This window comes from Erithacus rubecula (genome assembly GCF_903797595.1).
Source record: "Erithacus rubecula genome assembly, chromosome: 3".
NCBI lineage: Eukaryota > Metazoa > Chordata > Aves > Passeriformes > Muscicapidae > Erithacus > Erithacus rubecula.
In genome coordinates, this window is record NC_136689.1 from 122,044,260 (window position 1) to 122,063,487 (window position 19,228).

The 19,228-nt window shown below is 41.9% G+C and overlaps 1 protein-coding gene across 1 annotated transcript; it reads left to right on the plus strand.

Moving 5' to 3' along the window:
• Positions 1–6,485: 6,485 nt before the first annotated feature.
• Positions 6,486–17,930, plus strand: LOC306799411 (carbonic anhydrase 3-like). The gene is made up of 7 exons (XM_079300406.1): positions 6,486–6,533; positions 6,614–6,811; positions 10,728–10,846; positions 12,194–12,286; positions 13,908–13,973; positions 16,142–16,297; positions 17,475–17,930. Exons 1-7 carry the CDS (start codon positions 6,497–6,499, stop codon positions 17,592–17,594), a joined length of 789 nt encoding a protein of 262 aa, XP_079156532.1. The 5' UTR covers positions 6,486–6,496; the 3' UTR covers positions 17,595–17,930.
• Positions 17,931–19,228: the final 1,298 nt, after the last annotated feature.

The following is a 19,228-nucleotide window of genomic DNA, read 5'->3' on the forward strand; positions in this document are numbered from 1 at the left end:
ACAGATGATTCTTTCAAAGTTGCTTTGTGGTCTCAGAGTGAAGCTTTGACTCCACTGAAGTGAAACACTGTGCTGGTTGCACATGGAAGGGAGGGGGACGGGGCCTCCGGGGGAATGGAGGGGCTGTCCCCTCTCTGGGAGCTTCCCCTGTGGGATGCGGGGCCCAGTCAGAGGCTGATCTGGTGGTTGGCATCCCAGGTGGCCAAGAGAGAGTTGTTTTGTTTTCATAAATCACATTGGTGGGGGGTGGGCCGCGCTCTTTCGGCTTCCGGCCTCTCCAGAGGTGCAATGGCCTCTGGGTGGGGCCCGGCTGCATGGCCTCAGGCTCGGGCCCAGCATGGCCCCGGCCCCTGCCCTGGCCCTGGTGGCCCTCGGCTCTGCTTGGCTCGGCTCAGCTCGGCTCTGCTTGGCTCGGCTCAGCTCGGCTCAGCTCTGCTCAGCTCAGCTCGGCTCAGCTCGGCTCAGCTCGGCTCGGCTCTGCTCAGCTCAGCTCGGCTCAGCTCGGCTCTGCTTGGCTCGGCTCAGCTCAGCTCAGCTCAGCTCGGCTCAGCTCGGCTCGGCTCAGCTCGGCTCGGCTCGGCTCAGCTCGGCTCAGCTCAGCTCGGCTCAGCTCGGCTCGGCTCAGCTCTGCTCGGCTCAGCTCAGCTCAGCTCAGCTCGGCTCAGCTCAGCTCGGCTCAGCTCAGCTCGGCTCAGCTCGGCTCGGCTCGGCTCTGCTTGGCTCGGCTCAGCTCGGCTCAGCTCTGCTCAGCTTGGCTCGGCTCAGTTCAGCTCCCCTCTCCACGTGGTGTGGCCAAGCAGGGGCATGAGGGAGCCACCAAAGTCTCTCCCTTCCCCCCTCCCTGTTCTGAGAGAAGAGGCCTCCAGCTGACTGCATGGGTTCTACACGTTCTGGATGCAATTTTAACTGTTTTAATGCCTGGATAAGATTCTCAATCTCCTGAGCTCCCCTGAATGAGAGGAAATAGAGCATGGAGTCTACAGAAGGCAGCAGAATGAAGATAAAGTTCCTGATGGGAAGAGATTGAAAAGATGCAACTGATGAGTAGCTGAACACCCTTTTTGTGGGGCTATAAGAGGACTGTGACTACACTAAAATTCCTTTACACTGTGAAATATACTTGGCGAGGTTTGGGTGCTTGAGAAGACTTTTTGCCTCGGGGAAATGGAGCCCTCTGTTTTGGGACTGGAATGTGGACAGAGACATTTGATAGAGAAGGAGATGAGAATTTTGTTTTTCAGCAGCCCATATGTGCATCATAACACGGCTCTGAAAGGACTGTGAAAATGGGAGGAAATCACAGTTTGTAGGTCCAGGCAGATGCAAATTGTGAGAGTGGAAACATCCCCTAAACCAGAAAAAGGGACTTTCCTCTCTTAAGTGAACTGAAATGATTATTTAAGTAGATAACTGACTGAAGTGTTTTCTGGATGTTGTTGTTCAGAAATGTGGAGTGAAGGAAAGGGGGAGAAGGGAATAATCTAGAAATCTTATTCTGAATTCTTTTTGTGTTACTAATAAATTTCTTCTTAAACCCTTTTAAGTTTTAAGCCTTGTCTCTCCTCCTGAATCCTGTCTCTAAAAGAAATTATAAAATTGGCAAAACCCAAGTCACACTGTGACAAACACAGATCTTGATAAAAATGGGATGTTATTCTCTGACCTTTCAAAGTGCACAAATTGTATGGATTCAGAAGTGACTTTCGAAAACTTTGGGAAACACACCTCATGGAATTGCTGGAAAATGTCTATGACATCTTCAAGGGCTGGAAACACATTATTTTCTTATAAAATCCTCCTTTAAGAGAATATATCTCACTGGAAAATATGCGTAAAGTATTTTTGATCTGCTGCATCATTAATTATATACTTATTGAGATGCCTCTTATAGAAACACTTATGAACTCCTCCAGCCCTGTTAGCTTTTCTGTGGCCTGGTTAGGACTGTTCCCAGGCAAATGCTACTGCCAAAGTATCATGCAAGATAAAGGTCATACATTAAACTCTACCTCAATATAGAAGAGTTGCCAATCTGCTGGAATTTCCAAACAGGCACATACAGACCTTGTAAAAGCAAACAGTACAGGTCAAACTCTCATACTTGGATTATTTCAAGTCAGACTGTGCCAGTGTATATAAAAGTTGACATCCCTGCTCAGATTTGGATTTCAGTGTGAGTGCCATACAAGCAAAGCCCTATGGGAATTGAGAGGAGAGTCATATTCCTGCAGAGTTTATCTGTTTAGCTTTTCAGATCCAGAAGAGGTGTCTGCAATACACACTGTATTTTTATGGTATCAGATTTGCATGCAATAAATAATACTCTTTTGTTTTCTTTTTTTTTTTTTTAATGCCAGTCCTTCAATCTGCGCTCATTTTAGTAGACTGCTACAAGGAAAACTTGTTCATCTTTTTGTTCCTTTTTCTAAATCTGCAGTCTGGCTTAATGTTTTCATGTTTATTCTATTATTGTATCTCACTGACTAAATATTAGGTTTTTGCAAATGGTAATGTAGGTTCTAAACCACAATAGAAGGATGATGGGATTTTGTAAGCAAGGTCCCAAAGTCTGAACTGCAGACTGCTGAGCTACATACCTTCTAAATTGGAAAGATGCATTAAAAGTCTGCCTAATATTTGTCTAGAGACACTACACAAAAGTATTATTGAAGCTAAAAAAACTCATTGTGTATAAAACCAGCAAAATCAACCCAATATGTTTCTAATTTTCCTTTTGCAGATCTTCCAATAGGATCTGGCTGTCAATAGGGGTTTCCATTCATTCCTGCAATGTTTTCCATACCATGGCATCTCAGTGGAGGCATATGACAATTTGGTTTTTTGCTATGGCATGCCACCATGGCATCCCTCAATCCAAAGCACTTAGTGACATGCTTTTCTTGCACTGCCTGGCATGCAACGTGCAATATGTCAAAAAACACTGCTGCCCCTTCCATACTGTGTATCATCAAATTCCTTTTTGTTGTATTGTTTTCTTCCACAAGCTATTAAATATAGCTTATAAATATAGCAGAATGCACTTTATATTTAGATTGGCCACAGGCACTGAGTAAATGCTTTTGCTCATTTAACACTACTCAATGTGGGCACATTCTGTGCTCCAGCAAAGCATGAAATCACCCACAGGGAATATCCCTGAGCATGGTGAAACTTGGAAAACCTTAGCTTTGGGCAGAGACATTCTTGAACTACGTGATGCTGGCATATTTACCTGTCCCCTCACAGTCAACCATTCCTAGCTGTCACGCTGGCTCCTGGAAACAGCTGGAAATTGGCACACTGAGGTGAAGCAGTATTTTGGTTATTCTAGTTATTTCAAGGTATTGGCCAAGTCAGCCATGGCTGGAAGAGATCAAAATTTCTTCCAGTCACTTTTCCATGCATCATTCTCCTGTACATGTTTTGTGTGCTCTGGGTAAAGCCATGGCTCTGAGCCATTTTCCAGACTCTGCTTATTCCTGCTTTCCACTCTCAAAAAAGAAAGTCTTTATGACTTCAAGTAAGGTATTTTTGTAAGTGAGATGAGCATGATTATGTTTTATGCTTGTTTAGCAAAAGCAGATGCAGCATCTGAACTGCACATCCAACAGATGGTGCTCCATATAGATTGTTATTTGTACTGGAGTCTCTGTTTCAATCTTTAATTTAGGTAATAAATGTACAAACCCCTCTTTTGGATGAAGAGCACCTTATGTGTTAGGTATCCAACAGGACCACCATGTTTCATTAATTTTGATAGTCTTTTGAACATGCTGTTATAATCAGGTGCCCAACTGTGATTCTGTGCCAGTTTTGGGCAAGATCATGTCTGCAACTACTGAAATCCTGAACTTTTTCATGTATGGTATAGATTGATCTTGTTATACTCTTGCCTTTGCTATTTCAGATGACTGATGGCTTTTACAACATGTTCAAGGTTTACAAAATAGAAAGAAATCACTGCAATAAAGTTGTGAATGCACTAGGTAACACCAGTCCTCTTAAATGTTTGAAGCTGTGACCTTTTCTTAATTATAATACATTTCTGTGACAGAAGTGTTTATTCCCTAGAAAAAGCCATTTTTTACAAGTTAGATGATAATGAATTTCTGAGACAATATCAAAAGAAAAGAATAAATTTAGATCCTAAGGAATGCAAAAATAATGTTATTCTGATTATCTCTTCAGGCATGTAATGCTACTAAATTTGCTTTTTGCTCTACAATTGTTGAGGAAAGCTGAAGGAAAAGAAAGCAGTCAATGAGACACTGTGGGATGACAGCACCTGGGGCTGACTCAAAGTACTCACATTTGTCACTTGTGTGTAAGTTACTGCCTGGAAGGCACAACGTGCAGAAGCTGACAAAATGATGCTGCTCTGGGTGCAACAGGACCAGCTCACTGGAAAGCTAAAATTTGAAGACTTTCAATGTTGGATGGGGCTCTTTAATAAAGAAGATTGAAAAAATTCTCAGAGAGCAATGGGGAAGAACTGACTTGCATCTTTTTCTGTGTAATACAAATCATGTCCCTCACCTCCACAAAGGGCTCCAATAAACATTCCTTGTGTGTGTGAAGTTGATAAAAAGTCTCTCTGAGACTTGCATGAACAAGGCCACTAAAGCTGTCTGCTTATGTGGACAGAAAATGAGCTGCTCCAATTAGAATTTCATGAGCTCACAAGTGTTTCCCTCTAGACGGATAAGGTAAAAACCAATTCAAAAGGATTAATGTCTAAGCTTTCTGAATTAAAATTGCAACAGGTGTCAATTTTGCATGCCTGCCCTTCCAACAGATGTGACATTATCCATTTGATTGATGACAGAGTAAAAACATGTTTTTTCTTTTGTCCCATTGTTCTCTTTTGAAAGCAAAAAGATGTACCTAAGTCACCTCCTAGTATTTTAAATTGAATTCTGAAGATATGAGGAACTAGATGTTTTGAATGATACTTTGATGATGAACATATCAAAAGGATGTTTCTTACAATATTGTGTCAGTTGCTATGATTTATTGAGTTTCAATTTGATTATGATCTTCTCTATGTAAAAATACTATATACATCACTACATAATTTTCTCAAATGCAGATTCTTATGTGAAACATCTTGTCCTGCCTTTGTCTCAAAGGATGCAGGATGTCTACTTATACTCAGAGCAAGAAAAAATTTCTAAGCAAGTTTAATAAAGTAATTTTAGTTATGTTAAACAAAGTCCATATTTAGATATTTATTAGCCTAGCTACACAGCACAACTAGAATGGGAATCTTTATCTTCCAGCTGGTTTTGGGACATCAAATAGGACCAAATTAATCCTAAGCTCTATATATTGCAGCTTCACAACCTTTTTCCTGTACCTCACAAAGGGTAGAACATCTCAAAGCTGCAGGTTTATTTTCATGCTGCATTACAGTGTTGATAGGTACAAGGAGCATCTGAACAAGTTCACCTGTGTTGGAAATCTCCATGGCTTGTGATTCTTCATGACTGACTCCCAAATATTTATCTTGGAATAGTATTTAGTCTGAGTTACGTAGTTTGAGTTTCTGGCTCAAGGTAGACAGAGTTGCAACAGTGTTAGCATGGACTGAGAAAGCTATGGGAGACTGCAGCAAAGTTGGCATTTGAGAGAAAAGCTCTGAGTATTCAAAATAGATGTGTGGACAAAGCCAGCTAACGCAACCATACTGTTGCTAACTCTCCATCATCTGAAAACCAAATGCCTTTCTGACTAAAATACCCACTGCTAAGTTGCCTAACATGAGAAATGTATTTGGTGTAAAGCCCCCTGCATGAAGAACTGATTGGACAACATCAAACCCAAATTTGAGGCAATGGTCAGGAACAACCTCCTTTGGGGCTGGCAGAGTCTCCCTTTGCTCAGTGATTTTGCAGGCTGTGAGATATCCTTTCAGGCATTTCTGAGCTGCTGCATGGGAGCATTTGTGAAAGCAGGGAAGCAGGATTGGGGGAGCTGCCCGCCTGGGAGCTCGTCCAGAATCCCCGGTGTGCTTCACGCCCGCAATGCTGTCCGCGGAGGGGAGAATCGAGTTCCCTCCGTCCGCTCCGGGCTGGAGCAGCCGCCGAGCGCTAAAGGAGCCCCTGCTCACCCGAGCCGGGACCCACGGCCCCGGGCAAGAGCCACCCTCTGTCCCCGGGCTGTCCCTGCGGGACGGGATGGAGGGAGCCGGGAGTCCCGCCGGCATCTCCTGCCTCCTCCGGCGGCGAACACGGCTCTGCCCAGCCCAGCCCAGCCCAGCCCAGCCCTTTCCAGCCCAGCCCAGCTCAACCTTACCCAGCCCTGTCCAGCCCAGCCCAGATCAGCTCAACCCTGCCCAGCCCTGTCCAGCCCTGCGGGGAGGACGCGGAGCCGCGGCGGGGCTATAAAAGCCCCCCGGGCCGGGAGGGAGGGGACCACGGCACCGCAGGGAGCGGCACCGGGAGCGGCACCGGGAGCGGCACCGGGAGCGGACAGGGAGCGGACAGGGAGCGGCACCATGGCTCAGTCCGTGTGGGGCTACGATAGCGAAAACGGTGAGCGGGCTCGGGGCCACCGCGGGGACCGGCATGGTGCCGGCTGAGCAGGGGCGACGTTTCTTTTCTTTGTCCCGCAGGACCCGAGCGCTGGCACGAAAACTACCCCCTGGCCAAGGGCGACAAGCAGTCGCCCATTGAGATCAACAGCAAGGACGTGCAGCACGACTCGTCTCTGTCCGCCTGGCACGCCAGCTATGACCCCGGCGCGGCGAAAACCATCCTCAACAACGGGCGCACCTGCCGCGTCGTCTTCGACGACACCTTCGATCGATCAGGTCGGTTTGGATTTTTTGGGAGTTGTTAGGAATCAGGGTTTGCAAAGTACCAAAAAAGTATCAAAAAAGTACCAAAAGTTTCAAAAAGCATCCTTTAGTATCCAGCAAAATCACACGGGAATGTAAAAAAGGTGCTCCTGGAGTTTATTCTGGTGGATCTGAAGTGGGACAGAAAGGCTGTAAGCTGCAGGGGAACCCCTGAAACACAGACTCAGATGGATGCTGGACTTCTCCCTATGTCACCTCCTTCAACACAGACTCCACATCTCCAGGTTTTGTGTAAAGGACAAGGGTGGTGCCCAGAGGGGTTTAGAATGCCCTGAGGCACTTTGTAAACAAAAAACTTATATATGCATTTCTACTGACTGTGATCTTGATTTCTTCTGCATGGCAGTTCTTTGGGTACTTCAGAGCTTGAAACATTTATGAAAACAGCATTTATGTAAAAGGCATTTTATAGTTTCTGGAAAACTATGAAATGGCTTTGTTATTTAATTGAGGGTGAGCAATTTCATCTCTCTAAATTAACTTGCTCAAAACTTGATTGGAGAGCTCTATCTGTGTAGCTCTGGATGCAGACAGGCAACAACTGTTCAAAATTAATAAATTCACAATATCATATAATGCAAAGAAATCTCAGTATTGATTGGCCCTTCATTAAGAAGGAAAGCAATCTAATTAATGGAAAACAGTTGCTTTCCTCTGTATTTCTGTGCCTCTGTTTTGATGGCACTTGTATTGAGATTTTGTTCTCAGTAAGCTATATCACTAATGAAATACATTCATAGTACATTGAAAGATCACTCTCCTGCTTGTTTATTTTGATGACCCCCTTGTTTCCTTGGATTTCTTCATTTATCTTTACATCTACTTGTTATTGTTACACATCTCTCAGATGGAATCTCAATTATTTAGGACCAAGACTCTCTCTCGGACCAAGACTGCCTCTCTATGTATTTTTATGGTCCTTTAGTATTTATTACCATAGTTTCTACACAGTGGTCTCATAAATTGCATTTTTATTACCATAGAAACACAGAATGGTCTGGATTGGAAGCAATCTTAACAATCATCTAGTTCCAACCACACCCTCATAACCACCTTCCACTAGACTAGGTTACTAAAGATGCATCCAGCCTACCCTTGAATATTTCCAGGGATGGAAATCCACTGTTCCAGTGCCTCACCCACCTCACAGTAAAACATTTCTTCCTAATATCCAGTGTAACCATAGTCCCTTTCAGTTTGAAGGTGTTCTTCCTTGCCCTATCACTACCTGCCCTTGTAACAAATTCTGTTGATAAGCCAGAATGTCCTTACAAAAGCTCTGCATAAAATGAATGCTATGACTGAAAGCATGGGAAGGAAATTGGTAATGAACATTTTCACATGCCTTCTTTACAGCTTCCTAAAGGCTGAAATGTTTTAGGCTACTCAAGAAGTTGTCTGTACAAGGAACATTGGAGAAAGATCCAAATTTGGCCAAACCAAATGCAGCCCTTGGTGCAGCACTTCCTCTAAATCATCTTCCCTCAATTTCCTCCCTGTGTCTCCCCTCTGAATCACCTCTCTTGTTTCTTTGGGCATGCAGTGTGTACATTCACTCCTGGCTGCCCTTACTTTCTGCAGGTTGCTGGACAGTAATTTAGGACTCAAGTGTTTCATAGGCATGTGTCTGATCAGAATCAAATACAATGCCTGACAATTTTGAAAGAACATTAGGAAGAATTTTGTATACATTTTATCACCTTCATTTTTTGGCTTCTGCAGTGCTAAGAGATGAGGATAAGCAGTAGTCACAGATTCCATTTTAATTGGAGAAAGAAATATAGTTGAAGATAGTTGTTTTGGTTTTTTTCAACCACATGGAAAAATTTGAATGTTAAAAAGATTTAGTTTTATGCTAGAGAGATTTGTATACTCTTATGAAGTGCTGTTTTCAAATGCTTCACAGTATTTTAGTTCTGGAAAGGGCCACCTGTAAGAAATGAGTGGTGAATGAGTTTCCAAATCTGACACTGATTCAGCTTGTAAATGTAGGCAGATCACATAAATTCTGCTCCTGTTTTCCATTAATTCCAATGTGAAATGGCAACCAAATACTTTTGAGGAGTTGAGCCTTGGATCCTATGCCTTTTATATCCTATATTTGAAAGCAAAATAATAATAATAATAATAATAATAATAATAATTATTTTTCAATTGAAGGCTTCTACAGAAGGTTTATTCAATATTACTCAATACTATACTGAGTTATGATTATTTATGTATGAACAAAGTAAAAAAGTAAGAAGAATTACATGCATAAGTCTCAACAGTGGTTTTTTTCTCCTCTTGATGGTTGTGACACCTACCAACTAAAGAGAAACTGCAATGTTAAACTCTTGCTCTGTGTAGGTATTCCAACTTGTAGGATATCAAGAATTCATTTGAGACCATTGGGCAAAAGAGGATTTCAATGTTAACTTTGAACTTCAAAGCTATTGGTAGAAGTTCAAACTTGAATGCTATTTAAACAAGGCCTTCTGGCACTGCAGTTGTGAACTACATTATCAGCTTTCTGTGTAAGGAAACACGACTCATTCCAACCTTAGGTAATGAATGAAAAATACATTTGAGAGCTTATCCTCTAAGCAGTCCCTGCTCAAAAGAATCTCCAGGCTGAAAGAGCAGGTGTGATGTTTTGAAAGTCAGAGTTGATGTCAACTGTCAGACTGATGCATGGTCAGCATTATTTGGCTAAGCACAGCACGAGTAACAGTTTCTCTTAGTTTCTCTTGTTGGTGGCTCAAGAACAATTCTCTAACTCACTTGACCTAAACTTTATTGTCTTTATTGAGGGAATATTTATAATTTACTCACTTCCAAGAAATAGATAATTTTTTAAATTTTTTATTTTTGTTAGAAGCAGCTAACTATCTGTTACCACTGTTTAGTTGTCCAACCTGTAAAAGGTATATCTATCATGGACTGAAGGTGCTTTTTAAACCAGGTACCTTTGGCTTAATTGAACAGCCCTAACATCAATCTTTTTTAAAAAGACCCTTTCTTGACAAGAATCACCTTAGAACATGCCCTCCTCTCTCCATACCATGAACTGCAGTGTGTCCACCTGCCAGGAGGAAAGAGGAGTGTTGGGCAGCTGGGGTTTGATTCTGTGCTTGCCTCACAGTGCTCACATCAACACAACTCCTGACAGCAGAATTTAGCCTCGGCCACGCAAACTGGCGAATGCCTGGCTTGGGAGAGGAGCCGCAGTGTGTCCCACAGGAGGGATACACAGGGGTGTGCGGGGTGGTGGCGGTGCTGATGCCGCGTGTGTCCCAGAGATGCCGATGACGTTTCCCGCGGTGCCAATGCCAGTGTCCCGGTGATGCTGCTGATGCCGTGTGTGTCCCAGGGTGTTGATGTCATGTCCCGCGGTGCTGATGCCCTGTCCCTGGACGCTGATGCCGTGTCCCGGTGCCGATGCCCTATCCCGCGGTGCCGATGCCCTGTCCCGGTGCCGATGCCTTGTCCCAGGGTGTTGATGCCGTGCCCCGGGATTCTGATGCCCTATCCCGTGGTGCCGATGCCCTGTCCCGGTGCCGATGCCGTGCCCCGGGGTGCCGATGCCCTGTCCCGGGATGCCGATGCTCTGTCCCGGGATGCCGATGCCCTATCCCGTGGTGCCGATGCTCTGTCCCGGTGCCGATGCCGTGTCCCGTGGTGCCGATGCCGTGCCCCAGGGTGCTGATGCCCTATCCCGTGGTGCCGATGCCCTATCCCGTGGTGCCGATGCCGTGCCCCGGGGTGCTGATGCCCTATCCCGTGGTGCTGATGCCCTATCCCGGTGCCGATGCCGTGTCCCGGCGCTGATGCCGTGTCCCGGTGCCGATGCCGTGTCCCGGTGCTGATGCCCTGTGTGTCCCCGCAGTGCTCAGAGGGGGCCCGCTGACCGGCGCCTACCGCCTGCGCCAGCTGCACCTGCACTGGGGCTCCTCCGACCTGCACGGCTCCGAGCACGTCATCGACGGCGTCAAGTACGCTGCAGAGGTGGGACGGATTTGTAACCCGCATTCAGTGCTCACTGCAATTTTGCATCTGAACACACTAACTATTCTCCCTCTTTTAAGCATTCAGCCACTGATTTTTCTCCGCCTTGTGAATGCTGCGTAACACGCGGTGGGAGAAACTGCCCCTGCCAACAAACGCATCCCTGCAAGTATCTACTGACATGGACTTCTTTTCCTCGTGCCAGAGTTTTGGCTGGTATCTTGGAATGTTTTAAAAATATTTGCGACAAAGTAATCTGTTATTTCCAAGTTGGAAGATCTGCTGAAGTTTTTTTGGCTCTTAGTCATTTCTGGTATAGCTTGAGTTACCAAGCTAGTTTCAGAAAGTACAGAAAAACTCACTTTTGATAAGCTGACACTCAAAATTAGATCCATCTTAGAACTCATTTAGAATATGTTTTAGTTCCTGAACATCTCTGCTTTGAAATAGCTGGGTTTACTTCCAGGATTTTCAGGAACCATGCAAAATAGAATATTTGGGCTTTGTTTGAGTTTTTTGTTTCTATGTTTTTAAATGCAAACCACTGCAGGGCTGTTGTCCTTTTTTTGTTAAAATTCATGAACACTTCAGGCCCTGGAGACTTCTTCAGGTCCTAAATATAAGTGAATTAACTATTGGTGCTAGGGAATTGCTAGCAAATACTGCCTCCTTCCTCAAAATACATACCTATGCCCACAAAAATCCTGCAGTGGTGTTTTCCTGCCTTCCACCTATACTCTCAAGGGCCAGAGCTTGGAGAAGCTTTGCCCACCTCTCACAGGACAAAAACTGAAGAATGTAAAAAATTTGAAATATACCCTTAAAATACAGCATTGTTGAAAGTAGGTATGAGAAAGAAATGTCAAATTATATCCCATAGTAGGTATGAAGAAGAAATGTCAGATTATATCCCCACTCCCTTCCAATACAATGTGCCGAGAGCAGTAACAGATACAAACCAATAATGTGTGCACTAATACAACCCAGTGTAAATCCTCAAACTAACATCTGCATAACCTGAAGATCTAAAAATGTTCTTGAGATGAAGTGCATGTCAGTAGGTGTTTTATGCACTCATGTCTGCATGTCATGTGCTTGGATTAAACTATTTATAGTTGCATGTGGTAAACTCCATTTTCTTTGCCCCATGCTTCAATGAAATGCAAATCAATGCTTTACAGAAAGCATGAGCATAAAAAAGCATGGGAACAGCAATAAGAAATACTTACATAGAGTTTTCTTTTTCATGTCCATTTCTTTACTGAAATCTTAATTTAATTTAAAGTGAAGATTGTGTTGTTGACAATTGCTTGTTTTTATAACTGAGGTTTAATTGAATTTTTTTAGTTGCATATGGTGCACTGGAATCCAAAACATGGTAATTTTGCTGGAGCTTTAAAACAACCTGATGGTGTAGCTGTTGTGGGAGTTTTTCTGAAAGTAAGTGGCAAATATTCAGTCTTTATAATTTTTCTGTATTTTCCTTCTTTCTCTAGTGCCAGGGGAAAAGTTACCATTGCTTTTCCTGCACTGCAGCCCTTTCCTGTGGTGTGCTCTGGGTGAGGAGGAGGGTCTGCACAGGCTGAGTGTTTCCTCTTGTCTTTAATCTGCTAGCAGGTGTTGTATCTGCCTGTCAGCACGGTTATGTTGACTGATTTCTTCCTCTGCTCTCTTTTTAATTCCCACACAAGATGGGAATCAAAATGAGTTCAATGAACCTACTCCAAAAAGAAAGAATTGATAGTAAAATAAGATCACTCAACATTCTAACCTTGCAATGCAGAAACTTTTAAACAAAATAATACTGTACCAGGATTTTCAGATTTATTTGTTTTTAAACTCAACAGAAAGAAAGTAATCCTTGCATCGAATCTGTATGTAGTCTAGGACATTGAGAAATGCTAATGGGCACACATACCAATAGTAATAAATTACAGAAACTTCAGTCTTTTTATCAGCAGGTGGGCATTTCAGCTTCAACACACCATCAGGGAATAGGTGTCCTTTTATTGTTTTATCACTAGTAAGTGGCATTTGTACAAGCAAGAACAAGTGGATGTAATTAATTTTGCTACAGTGTCCCTGGACAAACTAGATGCAGTCATTTTAATTCTATTACACTGTAAGCCAGCCTGACCTTTTCTCTTGTGGTTAGTCTAAACTGAAGGTCAGCACCTGTCCAGATTCTCCTCTATGACTATGCCCTTCAATTATTCTTCCTTTGTCATTCCTTTCAGTCTATTTTAGGATAAAGTTTCATGTTGTAAAACACAACTTACAAAGCATGCCAATATATTCCTATTAAGCATGCTAAAGTCAGCTAAAAGGTCTAGAAAAGTAAATAGTATCATTGTCTTTTCTGGTCCTCTTTTTCTGTTTCCTTCTTGTCCTTTGGTGAAGGAGCTGTTTTTCTCTGAATTTGTCATGTTCCATTACTGGGGTTTATGATACTAGAAAAACAGGATTGAATTATCTTCTGAGGACTTGAAGTTAATCTATTTTGGAAGAAGACATGGCAATAATAGTGCATCTTACACATACTGCCTTTACTTTTCTGGGATGTCAGAGCTTTTGGGAGCTCTAAATGTCATGAGCACAAGCAATATAGTGACCCCATAGCTTGAGGTCGTCTAGACATGAATTCACATGTCTTACATCAAGTCTGTTCTGACTGTGTATGTGCTGCAGAATGAAGTGTCTGCAGGAGCTACAGCCCTTCAGGCCATCAAGACTTTGCCAAATGCTCAGGCATCAGTGGCTGTGGGTTGCTTTTGAAGCAGGAGCCAAGGGTTAAGCCCTGGGTAGTGACACTAAGAGTGCAGTCCATTCCTCAGACAGGCATGATGCCTTGTAGGGTCCTTCAACACATGTTCCAATTGCAAAGCCAGCTACTGGAGTCTGCTATTTTGGATGTTCTTTGAACACAAATAATTTTCTGTCAGTCCCTGCTGAATTCTCTGAGACTGCTGTTGCCTGATGTGACAGATGGGATGTGCTGAATTTCTTTCAAATACTGCAGAACATGATGAAAAGGATCTAGTATTTGTGCTTTGCATTACAGGTTGGAAAAACTCCCAAACCAGAGATGAAGAGAATTCTTGAAGAAATTGAAAACATTAAGACCAAGGTATCAAAACAATTTTTGTGATATAACATAGCTAGAAAGCCACAGAAGCAGGAATCAGTAGTTCAGATTCATATTTTGGCATCGTTTTGATGCCAAACAGTAGCATTAGAGATCAGACACATTGGACTGTGGAGGAGGCACTTTTTTTTGCTTAATTAAATATTTAACTCCTCACTTCTGCAAGTATTCTTGTTAAAGGTGATTTTTTTTTTTACCAATCCATGCATACACAGTTCATAGTTTTATTGGTCCTGTTCTGCAAAAAAATATGCCAGTGAGACAATACCAAGAAGAAATGAAAAACCTTTTGAATTTGAGGATAACAATAGCCAAAAAAGAAAATGCATATAGCAGGAATTTAGTTAGCCTAAAATGAGAAGAAACTAGTAGGAATGATGGCTCCCAGTTGTGTAAGTGAGATTAAAAATGTTATTAGCTTTAAGAAGAAACTGCATTTATAAAAGGAATTACAGTGCAGTTCTGCACCAGTCCTAAGTTCTCTCTTCCTATGATACTAGTATGAATAGCATTGCAAATATATTCTAAACTGTTTTTCAGTTTAATTGATGATCTAAGGCACCAGTCCATACCTATTGCATAGATACAACTGCTGAAGGGAGTTATTTGCAGAGAACTTCAATATTGCATCTATTGTCATTTAGCATTATCATTCACAATAAACTTCCTTTCTACGGATACTTTAGCTATTCTACTTCATGATAAACTTTATGATTTTAATAATGCTAAAACTTGTTGTTATTTCCTTTTTATTTCACCTTGAAGATGCCACCAGATTACCAAATTTGTAGGCATTTTCTTGCAAATTTACCAGAATTCCTTGCATTTAATGTATGGATGTGTGTACTGCCATCGATGTGCAGGTCTGAGCCTGAAAACTCTTCTCTCCTTTGTAAGAGTAATATTAATTTTATTTTTTCAACTCAGTTTTCAAATGCAATTAAAGTCTTTCTGCTGAGGGAACTGAAGATTATTTTTTTCACCACTTCAATGGTATCTCTTTTGATGGCTTTCTTTCATAATGCCTATATTATTTTTTTGGCCATTTACATGTAGAAATTCTGGAAAAAGCAACAGTTCAAGTAAAGCAGAGAAACATAAGTGCATATGCAAAGAGCCACATGCTGTATATTATCTCTTATTTCTTATCTGCCCTCACAGACATTTCCCCAAGATTACTTATTTTTCAGAAAGATTAATGGGTGGTATCACTGGTGTATTTATCACACATGCAGTTTCAATTGCTCTGATGCATTACAGGCAGAGGAGTTTCTTGGTCACTGTACTGTATTTACTGAAAAAGCACAATTTTGCAAATTCATATGGAACTTACAGAATAATCTTTTCAGGAAGATATAATTGGAGTGACTCTTTCTGCTCTTAATTTGTGCAAGGATGCATGGAAGCAATTTCAGCTTCTGCCATTCACTTTGTTCTAATCTAGAGATGATTCTCCATGATAGGAGAAGGAAATAGGAATGATATATCTTCCTTCCCAGAACTGCATCCAAAATATCAATAGAGAAGTGAATTGCATTTCCTCTGTTAGTTTTTGTTGCCCAGAGGGAACAAAGAATACTCATCACAGTCCTGTGGAGTTACAAGCCTATTTGGTGGCAGACAAACAACAAAAAGAGTGTCACTATGGATATATAATTAGAGCACAATCTTGGGAGGAGAGAAGCACAGATTTAAATTCCTCCAGATAGAAGAGAAGACTCTAATGAATCTGGGATAAATGCCTGGCCACCATCCTGTTGGATAAAAGGGTTCTCCTGTTGGATAAAGGTTATACTGTTGAATAAAAGTACCAGCAGTGCCACAGGCTTTAACTTTTATCCCAATGGCCCAAAATAAAACACAACTGTGATAATTCCAGAATAGAAAAATGTAAAAATGAATTTGCTTTGATCCTACAATTGTAGTTTCTTTTGTATTGAATTGTAATTTCTTTTAATTTGCGAATGCAATCAAAATGTCAGTTATTATTAATTGCTGGGAATGTGCTTGACAGAAAGAAAAGGAGATTGATTTCTTGCATGAATCTCAGTATTTAATTACTTCCTTTATAATAACATAGATACTGATGACTTTTAAGACACATATCTCTAGAGTTACTTCAGAGATGGTTTTGGTTTTTTTCCCCTAAGGGGAAGGAGGCTCCTTTTCTGCACTTTGATCCTTCAATTCTTTTCCCCAAATCTCGGGACTACTGGACCTACCACGGTTCGTTCACCACACCCCCCTGTGAGGAGTGCATCACTTGGATTCTCCTGAGGGAGCCCATCGAAGTCAGCTCAGACCAGGTAAACTCCACCAGTTCTCAGCAGTGTCTCAGTGTGATGGTTTGCAAGCCCTGAGTTACCTTGCACTTTTTGGTAGGGAAAGGTTTAGCTGTGGACAGTGAGAAACTGCCTGCAGGATGGACTGCTGAAATGGGCTGTAAAAAGGACCCTGAGAATCAGGTGCTCTTGCAGGACTTCCTGGAACAGCCTCAGTAGTGGTGTTCTTGGGATCCAGAAAAACTGCCAAGCCAGAATTGCCCCTGAGCCACAAAATTCAGCCATCACAGCAGCCTCAGTTGGTTCTACATGTTTTACAATTAAGTGGCAAGTGAAACTAATATTTTGCTGGTTTCCTAGTTTAAGAAATTTCTGGTCCTGACCTTGACTTCTTAAAAGCTGTCGGTGACAGCTACAACGTGAACATTCATACAAATTAACGTACCACTTGCATCCACATAGCTCAAATATGCATTTAAAGTGTAAAAATAAAAAAAACCAAAAAGCCTATCTGGATCAGATGATGTTTTTAGTTCTTGTGTCAAAATTTTTTACTATTTATACCACTTATACCACTTTCTGCTTCAGCAATGCAAGTCAGGGTATATCCTTTCTACAGAAATGGCTGTTTTCAAAACAGATTTATTTTGCATTTGGATGAAAGGGTAACAATTAACAAAGCAACACTGAAATTAAGTTAATTTGAATAACAGCATCTGAGTGCTGAATTCATGATTCAACTTAATAATCCAGTTGGCATATCTCTGCCTTACAGAACAAAATACAAACTTCTGCACCAGCTTCTTCTATCACTGCCTTGCACTGACATAGATCTGCACCCCCTTCACAGATAGCTGTATTTTCAAAAGGTGTTTGCCTGCAGTTCAGCTCTGGCAGGGTCACAGGAAGGTCCTATTATTTTTCTACACTGTGGGTGTGAATCAAAAAAAAAAAAAAAAAAAACCAAAAGAAGTCCAGGCAAGGGTCAGATGATGAACTTCTCTGTGGATGAAGAGTGTGAAGATCCACAGAAACAGTGCAAGCTCCTGGGCTGCAGCAATCTCAGTATTGTTAGAGACCGTCATTGTGTGCTTGTCACTATGTAAGAAAATTCCTTTTTCATCTTAGAGTTTTTTCTGGGCAGAGTGCAGTAAGGTCCACAGTGCTTCCACATGGACACTTGAATTTTTCTTCCTTGCAGATGGCAAAGCTCCGTAGCCTTTCCAAGAATGATGAGAATGAGCCCCCGAGCCCTCTTGTTGACAACTGGCGCCCACCACAGCCTCTGAAGGGCAGGATAGTGAGAGCCTCCTTCAAGTAAAATCTCAAGTCTCACCCTGCTGAACCTGAGTGACAAAATCCCTACAGCACAAAAGTGTAGCTAGTTTGGTTTTTTTGCTGTCTACTGCTTTTCCTCTGCATCCAGGTCTGTGTTTCTCAGTTTGAAATTCTGAGTGGTAAAAGTGAACCTGTTTTTAAAAGCAGAAAAATACTATATGCAAATACTAAGCATAATAAGCAAATGTGAGAAGTAATGATTCTTGACCACAAATGCCTCAGCATTTATGGTCACTTCTCTGCCTTGTGGTCTTGTAAGAAAATAGGCTAAGTTTCAATATTTAGAATTAATTTCAAAGTAAATATAGTAAGGCAAAAAAAAAAAAAAAAAAAAAAAAAAAAAAAAAAGAACCAGTATTTCAGGAAAGCGGAAATAAGCAGGAGGGAAATGCTTGTCTCTACACAGTGATCCTGCTCAGATACCCCTCCCTCAGGCGAGACATCCAAAGAGAAGTATCCTTTTAACATACCAGATTTTCCCTTCCCTGTCTTGCTCCTAGTTTTATATCCAAGATTTCATTAGTGTTCTGAGGTAAAATTGGGAATACTCAGTTTCTGTCTGAAGAAGAAAAAGAAGAGAGATCTTGCTGTTGTTTCAGCATTTGCTGTCTTTGCCATATCCTGCTGCTGCCACTGTTGATCTTTTCTTCCTTCACTTGCTGCTGTTACTTCACCCCTCCAGGGCAGAGTCCTGCTGGTATCATATTGCCTTGTATTTAGTATAGCAGCTTTAGTATTGCTGAGGGTAAGTGCCTTTCTTGTGCTGCTCTGTGTTATCTCCCAGAATGATGGATTTTTGATGCTCTGCCTGCCTTCTATATTTGACACCTTAAGGGTTTCACCTATTAGGGATTTTGTTGCATATGGAAAGGATCTTTCTGGATGATTCATATGTGTCATTTGTCATCCCCACTGGTTCTTTTCTAGGGAGACACATCAGCTTTCAAATGTGATCCAAGGAAGGAACCACTGGCAGACATAAACACCTAAATCAATCTCCCCTGTCCTTCATCATGTAAACTTTATCATTTCAGTGTGCAAGTACCATCTGGCTGAGCCCTCACAGAGATCATGTGATTAAAGATTTACATTATATTCAACACCCAGGTGATTATTCAGTATTGGACATACAGGAGGTTGGATAGTCATAGGGGGTGCATAAATCCCACTGCACAGGAAGTTTCTGGGTTCTCTGTGCTCCTGTCATCAGTAGGTAGCAGTGGGTGTTCTTCTGGAGATGTTGCCACAAACATGTTCACAGCCGCATTTATAAGGGACATGTTAAAGTCTGAAAAAAATATGAGCTACAAATGGCTGGAATAGGCATTTCCCAGTTCTCATGAACTATTTCACTTTCCATCTTTACTAGAAAAATTGTACTCCAACAGGGGAGTAATGAATGGGCAACACTGGACAAATTCTGCTATTACTACCAACACAATTCAGTGAGAATTCAGAAATTAAACTGAGGGCAGATTTTGATCCTTTTTATTAATTTAGTATTGCTAAGGATTCAGCTAAGGATTTCTGAATTCCAACTGAAAGTTAGTAATTTAGTTTATTAGGAAAGTATTTTGCTTAGTATAAAGCAGTTTCTTTTTAAAAACTAAGTTCATG